Below are 15,603 nucleotides of genomic sequence, written 5' to 3'. Positions count from 1 at the left end.
TTTTTTTTTCTTTTTTATATATATATATATAAATTAATTTAAACCTTCGTCCTGTGTCGTACCCGCCTCTGTGTATTTCTGGCTCTCATTCCCAGAGACCGATACGGAATGTTTGTTGCCTTGTCAAGCAGTCAAAGAACATTGTTTTCAACCTGAGATGCCCCGAAGAGGTGGCGATGTTAGTTTCAGCAGCCAGCCACAGTGAGATCAACCATCCTTTTGCAAGGCATCTCTGGGTGACAATGCTGGAAACATCACCAAATCGTATATTCCTCAACTCTTAATGCAGTGGTCCTTTAGGGGCCCAAGATATGTTCTGTAACACTGGAGAGAAACAGCTGCTAAGCAGATAGTTTACATCTCTGCCTGGTGTTGAGATTAGGGAATACTAATCTAGTTCTAGGGAAGTAGGGAGGACCGTGCTGTTGATTGAGTCACCATGACACTGCAGTTGCATTCCTGGGAGTTTAGTGTTCCAGGAAGTTACTACGGGCCAGATGTGTGGGAAACGGGGAGAACACTTTTCTCTATGAAACAAGGCTGCATCTGAAAGGGCACCCTATTCATTATATAGTGCACTACTTTTGACAAGAGTCTATAGCCCTGGTTTAGAGTAGTGCACCGTATAGGGAGCCATTTGGATCTGGCAACAAACTTCCCCCACATGGAGCTCTCATGTAATGGATAACAGAACCAACTGGACCACTTATGTCCATATGCTGACATTTTAACTGCCTGAAAACCATATCCTTTACTATAGTACTACTTTAGAGCTGCAAACACAGGTTTGCAGGTAGCCTAGTGGTTAGAGCGTTGGACTAGTAACCGAAAGGTTGCAAGATCAACTCTGTCGTTCCTAGGCCGCCATTGAAAATAATTTGTTCTTAACTGACTTGCCTAGTTAAATAAAAGGTCAAATTAAAAAAACACTAAAAGGCATATGAGCTGTCTTGGAGTTTATGGAGCAAGCATGTTTCCTTCTAAAGTAATCTTCACACAAACAGATCACACGACCCCCCCAAACTAAGTCACCTACACTACCTGATGTTTTATTCACAAATTTAAATGCAGGATTTTACAATCATGTAGTGAGTGAATTCCACTTGCACAATCAGAGCAGGAAGCAACACATGAAATGCATTCAGAGTGGTTCCCATTGAACACCGAGAAATGAACGTTGGTACAAAGTTCAGATTTAACGGAACAAATGACAAATACACTAAAAAATACATTGTAGCACAGCATTGTAAGGTCATGCACATGAGCCGATGCTGTGACAAACATAAGATGGGTTCTAAAGTTAATACTGCATGTAGATCCACACATTGAGTCGTATGTAGATCATAATTTATGCTAGAAATTTGCTTAAGCTGACCATAGTGAACAAGCAGAAGAGTTCTCTTCATGGGCAAACTACACCAGCCAACTAAACCTCACCAGAAAGGAATGGGTGTACATTGTCACACAAAGAGAAGGTGGATTTTGGTTTAAATCAGATTGAATCTATGCCTAAGATTCAATCAGATCAAGCGTCAACCTGTGATAGCAGACACCCGCATAGCAGATGTTTTGACGGTGGAGCTGAGTTGGAGCTGTCAACTTTGAGCAGCTGCTCTTACGATCATTGTCACAAAGCCCACCGCTCCATTCACGTTAAAAGTTCAGAACAGGAACGTGTAGGCTATACACGCTCAAATTGAAAACTAAATAATGAGGATTTCTATCATCCTAATCAAGGCGTATTTTACATTCCACCTTTAAACCATGCAGCCAATGTTAATGTCTGCTTTAAGTATAATGGCAGGAGACGCTTGTGGATTTGACAGCTCTATCGCAGTCCCAATGCCAAAACAACCACTATGGAATGCGGATGTCGACTAAAGCGGATCTGATTGAATCAATCCCTTAATCTTGAAATCATTTTTTTTTTTTATGTAAGCACAGGGGGTGGAAACTGTATTTTCTATTCACTGTGATCATGGCAGAACAGTTCATCAGTTCACACAATGACTTGAAGGCTTGGCTCTGGGAAAACGGTTGTATGATAAACCTGAACGAATTAAGCTTGTCTGTGAGGATCCGTTAAGAAGATGTACGTTATTCAAATTCTCATCCGGAGACTGATCAAGTTTCTGAGTTTGAGCTTTACATTGAGTTTTCATCCTAATCAAAGTACTTGGGCCTAGATTCAATCCGGATCACGGAAGAGCTGCATTATAGCGTGATTGACATTCATTTCCGATTGAGCCGACATATGCAGCGTTTACCATGAATGCAGTCTCTGCGAACACGGAAATCTTGCTTTTAAAAAGGTACATAGCCGAATAGGGGCAGTCGGATTGAATCTAGCCCAAAATCTGTGTTTTTGGGTCGGCTTATAGGTACTAATTCACCTCATCCTCATGTAGACTCATACTGTAAAGAATATTGCACATACATACACACACAGCGACATGAAAATGGCAGGAAGAGTGAAACAATAACACTTGTTAATCAGAAAATGTCTTCTAATTCTGTACAGTTTATGCTGTAAGTTACATATGTTCAGTCTGGCGTATTCATTGTGTTTATACAGTGAGTAAAAGCTAAACCTAGCTCTACCAGGGTGGTGTTTCACCAAGAGGAATCACTGAGGTTAACCAGATAACCACCGTAAATACTCAGCCTTTTAATATCAAGTTCATATCAAAATACTAAATTCTTCAACTGTACGATGATTGAAATAAATATTTATTTCAAAGTTATCTGACCAACTCAATGGCCTTACCTTGTGAAATCCCACCCATGCAATTTGTATATATACACAGTGCATTTGAAAAGTATTCAGACCCCTTGACTTAATCCACATTTTTAATGTTACAGCTTTATTCTAAAATTAATTAAATCATTCCCCCTCAATCTACACACATTCTGCAAATTTACATAAGTATTCAGACCCTTTACTCAGTACTTTGTTGGCAGCGATTACAGCCTCGAGTCTTCATGAGTATGACTATAAGCTTGACACACATGTATTTGGGGAGTTTCTCCCATTCTTCTCAGCAGATCCTCAAGCTCTGTCAGGTTGGATGGGGAGTGTCGCTGCACAGCTATTTTCAGGTCTCTCCAGAGATGTTCGATCAGGTTCAAGTCAGGCTCTGGCTGGGCCACTCAAGGACATTGAGACTTGTCCCGAAGCCAATTCTGTGTTGTCTTGTCTGTGTGCTTAGGGTCATTGTCCTGTTGGAAGGTGAACCTTCTCCCCAGTCTGAGGTCTTGAGCGCTCTGGAGCAGGTTTTCATCAAGGATCTCTGTACTTTGCTCCGTTCATCTTTCCTTCGATCCTGACTAGTCTCCCTGTCCCTGCCACTGAAAAACATCCCCACAGCATGATGCTGCCACCACCATGCTTCACCATAGAGATGGTGCCTGGTTTTATCCAGATGTGACACTTGCCATTCAGACCAAAGAGTTCAATCTTGGTGTCATCGCAGACACAATCCTGTCTCAGAGCTCTACAAACAATTCCATCGACCTCATGGCTTGGTTTTTGCTGACATGCACTGTCAACTGTGGGACAATATATAAAACAGGCGTGTGCCTTTCCAAATCATTAGAATTTACCACAGGTGGACTCCAATCAAGTTGTAGAAACAGCTTAAAGATGATCAATGGAACCAGCATGCACCTGAGCTCAATTGAGTCTCATAGCAAAGGGTCTGAATACTTATGTAAATAAGGTATTTCTAAAAACCTGTTTTCGCTTTGTCATTATGGGGTATTGTGTGTAGATTATAATATGGGAAAAAAGTATTTAATTTTAGAATAAGGCTGTAACGTAACAAAATATAGAAAGTGAAGGGGTCTGAACTTTCTGAATGCACTGTATGTATGCGAGTATATACACACACTCCACTCTCGATTCAGCTCAGAGGCACTCCCTATAGTTAGATTAGGCGGTGTTAGTTGACAAGATTTGTTTTCTATGCATCTACCTATTAGAATCAACGCTATACACCTTTAAAAAATAACCGCCCGATCATCGTACATTTCACGGAAGACATCTTTAAAAAGCAAGTCTCCCTCGTTCGTCCCCGGACTAGCAGGACAAGGAGGCCCAGGTGACGTCCGTTAGAGTTCTCGTCCCCCTGTCTTGCTGTAGTTGTCTAGTTGTACAGGGAGTCTTTAAGTAGGTTGTCAGAGGGCACTCGGCCCATCTTTCATTCCTCTGTTGTTTCCGAGATGGTGTCTCTCTCACCTTCCCTCTGACGCTTCATGTAGAGTTCATCAGCAGTGGGTGAGCAGAAACATCATCTCCTCCTTCTATCCATCCCCCTCGTCCTCCTGCTCCAGAAAATAAACCCATCCGCCATGTACACACACACGTCTGTCCGTTTGCAGGAGGTGGTAGGGTGAAAGGTCAGATCTTCTCGTCTGTCATCTCCAGGAACTGTGCGTAGACGTCTCGGGAACACTCCCCCTTCTGATTGAACAGGAACTTGTAGTAGCTGCCATCAGCACAAATGGCTGAGGAGAGAGAGAGGTCCCAATAAGAGACCATACATCAGCTATATTCTCAAATAAAAACTTTTTTTTATAGAAAAGTATCCATAAATTTAACACAGTAAAATGAGTCAATGGTGTCAACAATAAAACAATCAAATAAGTGGTGTCAAGTCAACAATAATATACAGTACCAGTCAAGTTTGGACACACTTACTCATCCAAAAGCTTTTCTTTCTTTTTTACTATTTTCTACATTGTAGAATAATAGTGAAGACGTCAAAACTATGAATTAACACATATGGAATCATGTAAAAACCAAAAAATATATTTTCGATACTTCAAAATAGCCACCCTTTCTTTGCCCTGATGACAGCTTTGCACAGTCTTGGCATTCTCTCAACCAGCTTCACCTGGAATGCTTTTCCAACGGTCTTCCAACAGGAGTTCCCACATATGCGGAGCACTTGTTGGCTGCTTTTCCTTCACTCTGCGGTCCCTCTCATCCCAAACCATCTCAATTGGGTTGAGGTTGGATGATTGTGGAGGCCAGGTCATCTGATGCAGCACTCCATCACTCTCCTTCTTAGTCAAATAGCCCTTACACAGCCTGGAGGATTGTTGGGTCATTGTCCTGTCAAAAAACAGTTGAAAGCCCCACTAAGCGCAAACCAGATGGGATGGCGTATCACCGTAGAATGCTGTGGTAGCCATGCTGGTTAAGTGTGCCTTGAATTCTAAATAAATCAGTGACAGTGTCACCAGCAAAGCACCGTCACACCTCCTCCTCCATACTTCATGGTGGGAACCACACATGCAGAGATCCTCTATTCACCTACTCTGCATCTCACAAAAGACACGGCAGTTGGAACCAAAAATCTAAAATTTGGACTCATCAGACCAGGACAGATTTCCACTGGTCTAATGTCCATTGCTCGTGTTTCTTGGCCCAAGCAAGTCTCTTCTTATTTTTGCTGTCCTTAGTAGTGGTTTCTTTGTAGCAATTCGACCATGAAGGCCTGATTCTTGCAGACTCCTCTGAACAGTTGATGTTGAGATGTGTCTGTTACTTGAACTCTGTGAAGCATTTATTTGGACTGCAATCTGAGGTGCAGTTAACTCTAATGAACTCATCCTCTGCAGCAGAGGTAACTCTGGGTCTTCCTTTCCAGTGGCGGTTCTCATGAGAGCCAGTTTCATCATAGCGCTTGATGGTTTTTGCGACTGCACTTGAAGAAACTTTCAAAGTTAGACATTTTCTGTATTGACTGATCTTCATGTCTTAAAGTAATGATGGACTGTTGATTCGCTTTGCTTATTTGAGCTGTTCTTGCCATCATATGGACGTGGTCTTTTACCAAATAAGGCTATCTTCTGTATACCACCCTACCTTGTCACAACACAACTGATTGGCTCAAACGCATTAAGAAATTCCACAAATCAACGCACACCTGTTAATTAAAATGCATTCCAGGTGACTACCTCATGAAGCTAGTTGAGAAAATGCAAAGAGTGTGCAAAACTGTCAAGGCAAAGGGTGGCTACTTTGAAGAATCTCAAATGTAAAAAATATTTGGATTTGTTTAACACTTTTGTTTGGTTACTATGTTATTTCATCGTTTTGATGTCTTCACTACTATTCTACAATGCACAATGCAGAAAATAGTAAAAATCAAGCAAAACCCTGGAATGAGTAGGTGTGTCCAAACCTTTGACTGGTACTGTATGTGTCAATATGGAAGAAATGTCACTCCGAATCCTTCTATAAACACTGGGCAGGAAGTAGCTGGAGTATGTATAGCTCATGACTGCACTGGGCTCTGTTCCAGAGGTCTGCCAACACAAACAAGTACTCAGAGAGAGATACTACCTCACACACACACACGCATTACTCACCTATGACAGAGTTGGGTTCAGTTCCGAAGGAACACACACACGGCGAGTTTGATGGAACCTGGAACTTGGAGAAGCTCCACTTGGAGCTGAAGTACTTAGGAAGGAAACTAGCCGAGGCTAGGCTAAGAATAAAAGGAAACAACAAATGATTCCGGGATGGGTTTGGAATTACAGGAAGCACTGGTAAGGATTGGAGAATGGGTTTGGAATGGTGGCTGGTTTAAAGATTAACATTGAAAAACAATGTGCTCACTTTTAAGTTATTCCTCCAAAAGAACAGGGTGTTTATCCTTGAACAGTCAATAAGACACCTCTCTCAAAAAGAGCTTCATCACCACTGCCACTCATCTCTGACCACATGTGCAACAAGGCACTACATACACTTTTAATCAATGTGGCAGAATTTGGACTTCGGTTAAGAGATCAAGTTGACAGTGCAGAGAAAGGTTAAATGTTTGTCTCAGACCGACCTGGACTGTTTGTTCCTCTTGGGGTCCTCTGCAGCGAATATGTGGACTGTACCGTGGTCACTAGACACACAGATGAGGGACGCATCCTGGTTGAAATTGATGCTGGGGAGGGGAAATAAGTTACCAAACAGGACTATAACAAGCAACTTACTTAATGTAGTTATCGTACCTAGCAACCTTAAGACAGGTACAGTAACTGTAAATCACTCTGGAGCAGAGCGTCTGCTAAATGACTCAAATGTAAACATTAAGCCAGGTGTACACTACACGATTTAGCTGTCCCAGACAAGTTTGAGATCGGAGACAAAATCCCTATGTCGTTGCCTAGTCTGGGCGTGCGACCGCCATCAATGCTTGTTTAATGTGAGCGGGTCAAAGACGCAATCGGAGGGCCACCGACCTCGTCTTTGAACAGTTTCAGACATCCTTATATTTTCAAACATGTCAAATCAAATCTTACACGTGATTAGCAGATGTTATTGCGGGTGTAGCGAATTGCTTGTGCTTCTAGCTCCGACAGTGCAGTAATATCTAACAAACTACACAACATGTACCCAATACACACATGTACACCATATACATATGGACGAGCGATTTCAGAGTGGAATGGACTAAGATACAGTAGAATAGTATAGAATACAGTATATACATATGAGAATGCAGTATATGTAAACATTATTAAGTGACTAAGATACCGTAAAATAGTATAAAATACAGTATATACATACGAGATGAGTAATGCCAGTGGTGGCCAGTGATTTCTAGTCTATGCCTATAGGCAGCAGCCTCTAATGTGCTAGTGATGGCTGTTAACAGTCTGATGGCCTTGAAATAGAAGCCATTTTTCAGTCTCTCGGTCCCAGCTTTGATGCACCTGTACTGACCTCGCCTTCTGGATGATAGCGGGGTGAACAGGCAGTGGCTCGGGTGGTTGATGTCCTTGATGATCTTTTTGGCCTTCCTGTGACATCAGGTGATGTAGGTGTCCTGGAGGGCAGGTAGTTTGCCCCCGGTAATGCGTTGGGCAGATGTTTGATTTTATCTGCACAAAATCTCCAATGCTCTTGTAGTGTGAGATGTGCAACAACATGTTTTGAGAGCGGTGATCAGCAATAGCCAATGAGAGCTCACCAGAGAAGAAGCCAGTGAGGTGATGACGTTGTTTTGCATCACCCAGAATGTGTACTCTCAAGCAGAACGATGACTACTACTAGTACGCATTTGTACTCGCCTTTAATAAAAGCCAAAGTGTCAAATCGTTACAGCTCTGAAGTTCACAAGCAATGTTATTCAATTCAAAAGGTTAGCTAGATATTTCAACTCTGTATGGCGAGCGTGAATGTCTGACTGAACGTTTTTGAGGCTGCTTTGAGCCACGGCTCGTAGCTACGTTAAATCTAACCACATCATTGTTTTCGCGAGACAGCGCGGTAGCGAGAAAACCTAAAGACCAAGCCACATGGTTTAGTGTGCCCACCACTATGTTGGCAACACAAAAATAAACTGAAGGAAAGACGGTTGTTTAATGTCAGGATTTAGAAAGTCGTGTTGTGTCCACCCGGCTTTAGAGCATTTCTCACATCTAACTTCAGATGAAGAAAAGGCCCAGGTCGGTTGTTCTCACCAGTAGATGTTAGCAGCCTGTGACCCTCGCCTCAACTCCTGAATCAGGTGGCCTGCCATGGTGTCAAATATTCTGATCAGGGTCCCCTGGAGAGAAATAAACAAAGGCACCGAGACACAGCGTTGGGAGTTGGTCACCCCTAGTCTTCAAGCAACAAGGACAACCAATGCTAGATATAAAAAGCCTAAGGCACTGTCTAGGCCCAGGAGTAGTGTTAAAAGGATTAAGCCAATGAGTAGTTCTAAAGGGGTTGTAATACTTTCTCGGAGGCAGTGGCTATCCTGGTTCCCTGCAGGTTGAGGGCGATGCAACACAGCGCCCCCTCGTGGGCGGGGATGTCCACTGGAGGCTTCTCTGTGTTGGCAAGGTCTACGATCTGCACGTGCCCAGAGTGGGTCCCCGGGAACGCCAGCAGAGAGTTGTTACTGTTGGGACAGAGCACACACAGACCTGGAGGAGGAGGGAGATGAGTTATGGATATAGTCATGAAGAGAGAAAGAGAGACAGAGAGCAAAAGAGAGAGAGAGGAAAGGAGAAGAGCAAAAAAGAGAATGTGTCAATGGCTACACATTACAACCATGTAACACTCTTGTGAGGGTTGTGTGTTTACATCAATTATGAGTGTGTCCAATATATTTAGCAGAGAGAGAGAGTGAGATAAAGAAGCTAGGATACATTACAGCCATTTAATATTCTTGTGAAAATGGTTAGCTTACTTAAATGATGGGCGTGTCTAATGCATCTAGCAGGCTGGTTAGGAATCTGAGAGCTGCAGTAGACAGTAGCTGGACTGTCTGTGTAGTAGTACTGACCTTTGGGGTTATAGCAGGTCTCAAACACATGCAGCTGATGAGGGTTGTGGGTGAACGTGAACACTTTGATCATAGAGTCCAGGACAACCACGATCCTGAGGACATCAGAGAGATGCAGACATTAGGCTCAAGACTGAGAAAAGGGAGAGATCTGGCCCACTAACATACAGCAATCTAATGGGGAAACATTGGTAAGAAAACATTTCACTACTCCTGACACCAACATATTACCTTCTGACATTCCCTTTAATGTTACCTAAAAAGGTGAACATCTTAACAGTCATAAACCACATAAGTAGTACTTTTAAGTATTTTTTTACTTAAGTACTTTACACCACTGTTCCCTATACAGTGCACTACAATACTTCCAACCAGATTGCTGTGTCATTGTGTCAAATTCCTCCTGAAGGAGCAGCCATTGATGATGAAATCAATCCCGGCAGTGTGAAACACAAAGATTGCATTCCTGGTTGGTCGGTAAAATGCTCGAAGAGGGAGTTAAAGTGGTACTAACTTCTTACTTCATTTGTACTGGCACGCAACACTGCTAATAGAGACACATTAAAGGAAGAAACAGGGTGAGGAGTGTTCCTACCTGTCCCTTCGAAGCTTCACTGCTTTGACCTCTGTGGAGAACTCAATTTCTATAACCGTCTTTTTCTTCAGGTCATCCCAGATCATCACTGGAGGAAAACACCAGAGGACATGGTGGGAATTACAACCGACAAGACCAACATGACATGATGACGTTTGTCTCTAGTGCCAGACCAATGTAAGGAAATAACTAGATAAAAGGTCACTGTGATGGAAAAAGTCTACCACTGGGAGATCATTTTGGGGGTTCCAAAATATATTATTTCTAATGCTCATATTACATATGTGACGGAAAGTTCAACACAAGAACCACACACACAGTAACCACCATACCTTTGTTAGGTGGGTATTTGGGCTTTTTTCCTCCTCCAACCAGCGCTAGGTAGTTACACCTGAACAGCATCTCCACATGCCCGACCCCGCCCTCCATGAACTCTGGAAGACACATATAATCACCTCATTGGCCATTAAGCTGTCAATCTGGCGGGTGGCGAATAAACTGAGCCAATGAGAATCAAGGGTGTCGCCTCAAAAACCACCGCAATTATCCAAACCATTATTCCAATAAGATCTATAAATGTGACTAGAGAGATCCGTCCCTGACAAGGAGAATTTAAATAGTTTTAACATCTCAAAGATTTACTAAATAGCAAACAACTCTTCGCTCCATCTGCATATTATAGCCAACCTTTACAGCATGCATGATGCATCACTGTAATACAAATTACTGTAGTCCTGGTGTTATTTAGACCCATATCAACAAAAGCCTGCACACCCTGCAGCAACCCTCCAGAACCAGGTTAGGCCATCCCTGGCCTATACTATAGGCTAATCGTTTCCCTACAGTACAGTAAGCCATTTCCTATTATGACTTTGGACCAGGTCATGTGAGGAGTCACATGTGCAGGGCTCAGTGGCGAAATGATTAACTTCCTCATTTAGCCCTCCTCATCCAACCAGAGCACCAACCCAGCCACAGACAGACAGATCCATCTCATCTCACAAACATCAGGAGCGGGAAGGAAGTACCTTGGCTCTCGCTGTCACAATGCTGTGTCCCTGTGTGCAGCAGAATGGCCTCGATTTACTGCAAGCAATGCTAGTGACCCATTGAGTTTATTTACATATCAACAAAATGGCTACACAAGAACCTTTGATTAACAGTAAACCGTGGAAAAGGGCACATTATGATGAATCATGATTATCAGAAAGGATATGTTTGATACACTTCTAATTATGATTGTATGTTTCATATTTGCAGTACAGTCATTATTTTTAAACATATATTTACCTTGTTTTTCTTTCTCTTTGAGTGGATCTGTGTTGTACACTCTAAACCCATTCTCCATTCCGCAAGCAAAGCATCCTGGAAGGAGCACCGACAGACAATACCAATGGTTAAAGCAACCCTGATCAAAGCTAGGTCCAAATTCACAGTGAATGAATAACCACAATATTTATCCAACTTCAAAGACATCGTGATTATGAGGGAGATAAACTATGGACAGTCTATGCTTCCAGTCAGGTTCTCTCTCTTTCCTATCAGATTTGGAGCATGTCCTACGACTCCGGTAACCTGAAGTTGCCTGCGAGGAATGAGCACACAGTGATCATTGAGCAGTGTTGGAATATTAGCTAACAGTCATTGCTTTGTTTGGAGGGAGACCCATTCATTCACTGCTCAGGGAAGAAAAGCTGACTAGGGCCACCCCACCCACTCCTACACCCGACCCACACACACTGGTACCAAGCTTGTACCTGTCACATGTCTGTCTGCCTAGACTGATATGAAATTGTACTATCTGATTCTGCATCTAAAATTATGTATATGTTATGAGTTTAAAAAGGAAGGTATATTGTGCACTTGACCAAGTTTGATGTGTAAAACATAATTAGTCTTTCCCCTGCCAATTCTAGGGCTACACTCACTAACTAAACACTGGATCATCATACTCACAGCTTGAGCAAGCTTTTGATGTACAGTAAACTATTTAGTAGTATCTTAGCAGTTGTCAAACTAAAGTTCTAACCACAGATAAAGGGGGCAGTTCTATATTTGTTATAACCATGATTTGTTCCATATAACGTTAAATATGTAGCTACAATAGCTAGCTAGCTAACGACAGAGATAAAAATGATAAAATGTTACAACCCTGCAAGCGTATAGCTACTGTTGACTGTAAATGAATATTTGTTTATTTGACGTTAGCCACAACATTAGCGCTATCTCGTGGAACAGTAGAACCCCCCCACAGCTGTATTTCCGGCTAGCTAACGTTACGTTGTTAGCTGATGCTAGCGTATTATTAAAATCTAAAACGTGAGAGCCCAACATATCCATGATATTTAGCTCTTAATATGATTAAAGATCAGAGTTTCATGTAATACCATTTAGTTTGCTCAAATGACAATCCAATCACTTGTATTTCACAACAACTGAATAATGCTAACGTTAGCTAGACATAACTAACTAGCTTAGGCTGGATGTAATGCTGCGTTCATAACCAAGTGGGAAGGTGGTATTTACCACATACGACTGACATCCCAAATTGTCCCTCCTACTAGTGGGAAACTCATCTATCATCGCTGAGCTCCACATGCTGACCTTTACCTAGCGGAGAAATTACCTTGAGAACAGCATTTTTGGCAGGTTAAATAAAACATTATTTATAAAAAGCAATATATTAATACGGTTTTTGAACATATAATAAGTTTACAAGCATGACAGCTGTCCTTTTAGTTTATGGTTGACACAGATTGTTGGCAATTAGCAAATCTGAGTTTATTAACGAGTCAAAGCACGTGAATGCATCCAACAGAGTGTTATCCAGGAAGCAGGTTTGAGGAGCTGGTGAGGTAACTTTGGTCAAGTCGGGATAACCGGCCATACGAAAGTGGCTCACCTTTTAGCCAGGTAAACAAACCTGCTCCAGGACAGGCTAGCTCACTGCTAACTCCAATTGCACTGAATGAAATGACTGAGCTGCGAGTTGAGGAGCAATTAAATCAGATTCCCTCCCTCTTGCAAAGATTCATCATCATTAAATATAGTTTTTGCCTTGGCAGCAACTAATGGGGATCATTATAAATACAAAGATGGCACTAGCGATAAGTAATCAAATAAAGACAGTGCTTCTAAATGCCTATTTCACACCATAGCCTGCTGAACTTGCAAGATACCTTTTCTTTAATTTGTATTTAGGCACAAATGAAAATGTGGCACTGACTCACCCAAGAATTTAAATTTTAGCATTGTCTCAATGAAGAGTTCGACATTCGACTAGCCATGTGCGACATGTACAGGCAGTTACAAGCCTGCTAGAGTTAGCGGCAGGCGGAGGTGCAATATCCACTGTCGTAGTATGGATGAATCCTGAGCTGGAATGTGAAGTTAACTGAAATTAGTTAGCTTTAGGAAACCCTGAATGGCGCATATTAGTGCTAGAGGCATCACTACAGACCCTGGTTCGATTCCATTCTGTATCACAACCGGCCGTGATTCAGAGTCCCATAGGGCGGCGCACAATTGGCCCAGTGACGTTAGGATTTGGCCGGGGATGAGCGTCATTGTAAATAATCATTTGTTCTTAACTGACTTGCCTAGTTAAATAAAGGTTAAAAAATGTTTTAAAGTAGATCTAGCTTGCCCTTACGACGTCACAACTGGTAATTACCACCTTCCCACTTGGTTATGAATGCAGCATTACAGCCCGGCCTCAAAACGTCGTTAGCATGGCTCCGACGACAGAACTGGCAACCAAAGAAGATTTCGATGAAGAAACAATTTCTCACCATGATCCTGGTTGAATCCCGCGTACAGTAGTCCGTTCCCATGTGCGTTTGATGGTAGTAAATTCATTATTTCGATCAGATAATCACAGTCGTGCGTTAGACAAATTTTCACAGAATGCTAGCTAGCTACCATTTCTCCTGTGCCAGAGCCAGTTAGGAAAAACAACACAGCTCTTGGTTCATCCAGGACGGTCAAAAGAGCACCGAGTGATCGAGTGGGAGTTTCATCAAATATGGTCGATAAATGAAGATAGTTCAATCAGGCCTTTTACCGTTGTCTGCTTAAGGGGATGGCACTCCCATAGACACTGCGATAGCAGTCAGCTTTCAGAGGTTCTCAAAGTTGGGAGAGGTCCGTGGAGGTACTGCATGGGGTCCGCGGTCAAATCTCAAAATATGTTTTACATTTCATTTTTTTAAATGAATAATACTAACAACAGATTAAACTACTTTTGGCCAAGGGATCCATGGAATACGATTAAAGTGTGTAATAGAGACCCACAGTGAAGGTGTCATAATTCCCATAAAATCTAGCGGTCAAACAGGAAAATGTTTTCAATCGTTTTTCCACCATTCATTTTTCCCATAGGGGATTTTAGAAACACTTAAAATAAGGACAGTGTTTTGTGTAGGTTTACCCTGGCGTGACGTTTTGATAACTGCGCAAATCTCTCCTGGACAAGGTAACTTTTATCAATATATTTGCCTGTAATTACCCGCAAAAATGAAAATCCTCCACATTTCTCCATGCAAGTAACCTAGGAGTCGATATTATAGCCTTTATAGTTTCTCAAGTAAATTATTGATATTGCGGATTTCTCATGTGTATTCTTGTTTAGCATTTTTCAAATTACCTAGCTAGCTACCGTAGCCTTTTTAAAATTACTATAACTTTTGTTAAATTACCTTTGCAGCTAACCTCTCCTTCGATCAGAAGCAAGAATGGTTCTGTGCAGATAGCCCGGTTAGCCAATGTGCGGGAGCACTGGTTGAGGTCATATGTACATGAATGTATAGTTAAAGTGACTGTGAATATGATAAACAGAGAGTAGCAGCCGTGTAAAAGAGGAGTTTGAGGGGGGCACACAATGCAAATAGTCCCGGTAGTGTCATATATACATATTCATACACATAGCTCATATATTATACAGCGCCAAACTTATCCGCTTGACTCAAGTCATTGCACGTATCCCTGCCCAAACAGGAACGAACACATATACCCAACCATAAACTGCCCCTCTCAGTTCTCTTACCTCTAGTTTATATCTTGGTCAGCTGGACAGTGCCCAAAATGCTTATGTTCCATCCCTGCATGACAGTTCCTTTCAGACAACCTCCCTTATCAATGTTGGTCCTTCTCAGTGACCTCACGGCTGAGGGTTTTAACTTTCCTCTTGAGAATCAGAATCAGAAAGGATATATACAGTAGTATACAGTACCAGTCAAACGTTTGGACACACCAACTCATTCAAGGGTTTTTCTTTATTTTTACTATTTTCTAAATTGCTTAATAATAGTGAAGACATGAAAACTATGAAATAACACATATGGAATCATGTAGTAATCAAAAAAGTGTTTTAGATTCTTCAAAGTAGCCACCCTTTGCCTTGATGACAGCTTTGTATTCTCTCAACTAGCTTCATGAGGTAGTCACCTGGAAGGCATTTCAAATAACAGGTGTGCCTTGTTAATTTGTGGAATTTCATTCCTTCTTAATGTGTTTGAGCCAATCAGTTGTTGTGACAAGGTAGGGGTGGTATACAGAAGAGAGCCCTATATGGTAAAAGACCAATCCCATATTATGGCGCGAAGAGAAACGACAGTCCATCATTACTTTAAAACATGAAGATCAGTCAATCCAGAAAATTTCAAGAATTTAGCAAGTTTCTTCAAGTGCAGTCGCAAAAATCATCAATCGCTATGATAAAACTGG

The 15,603-nt window shown here is 41.9% G+C and overlaps 1 protein-coding gene across 2 annotated transcripts; it reads right to left on the bottom strand.

The window, feature by feature from the left end:
- Positions 1–1,024: 1,024 nt before the first annotated feature.
- LOC139376653 (WD repeat domain 45B) lies at positions 1,025–14,620 on the bottom strand. 2 transcript variants are annotated; one of them, XM_071119476.1, is made up of 11 exons: positions 13,671–14,009; positions 11,170–11,244; positions 10,908–10,937; positions 10,212–10,313; positions 9,880–9,967; positions 9,285–9,379; positions 8,732–8,922; positions 8,473–8,558; positions 6,849–6,950; positions 6,379–6,500; positions 1,025–4,506 (listed from the first exon to the last, which is right to left on the bottom strand). In XM_071119476.1, exons 1-11 carry the CDS (start codon positions 13,735–13,737, stop codon positions 4,400–4,402), a joined length of 1,065 nt encoding a protein of 354 aa, XP_070975577.1. In that variant the 5' UTR covers positions 13,738–14,009; the 3' UTR covers positions 1,025–4,399. The 2 variants fall into 2 exon arrangements, with proteins under 2 accessions (XP_070975577.1, XP_070975578.1); XM_071119477.1 differs by lacking the exon at positions 10,908–10,937 and having other exon boundaries at positions 13,671–14,620.
- Positions 14,621–15,603: the final 983 nt, after the last annotated feature.

The sequence above is a fragment of the Oncorhynchus clarkii genome, chromosome 20 (assembly GCF_045791955.1).
Source record: "Oncorhynchus clarkii lewisi isolate Uvic-CL-2024 chromosome 20, UVic_Ocla_1.0, whole genome shotgun sequence".
Lineage (NCBI taxonomy): Eukaryota > Metazoa > Chordata > Actinopteri > Salmoniformes > Salmonidae > Oncorhynchus > Oncorhynchus clarkii.
Note: the sequence above shows the minus strand (reverse complement) of the source record. Positions and strands in the feature narration are given on the sequence as shown.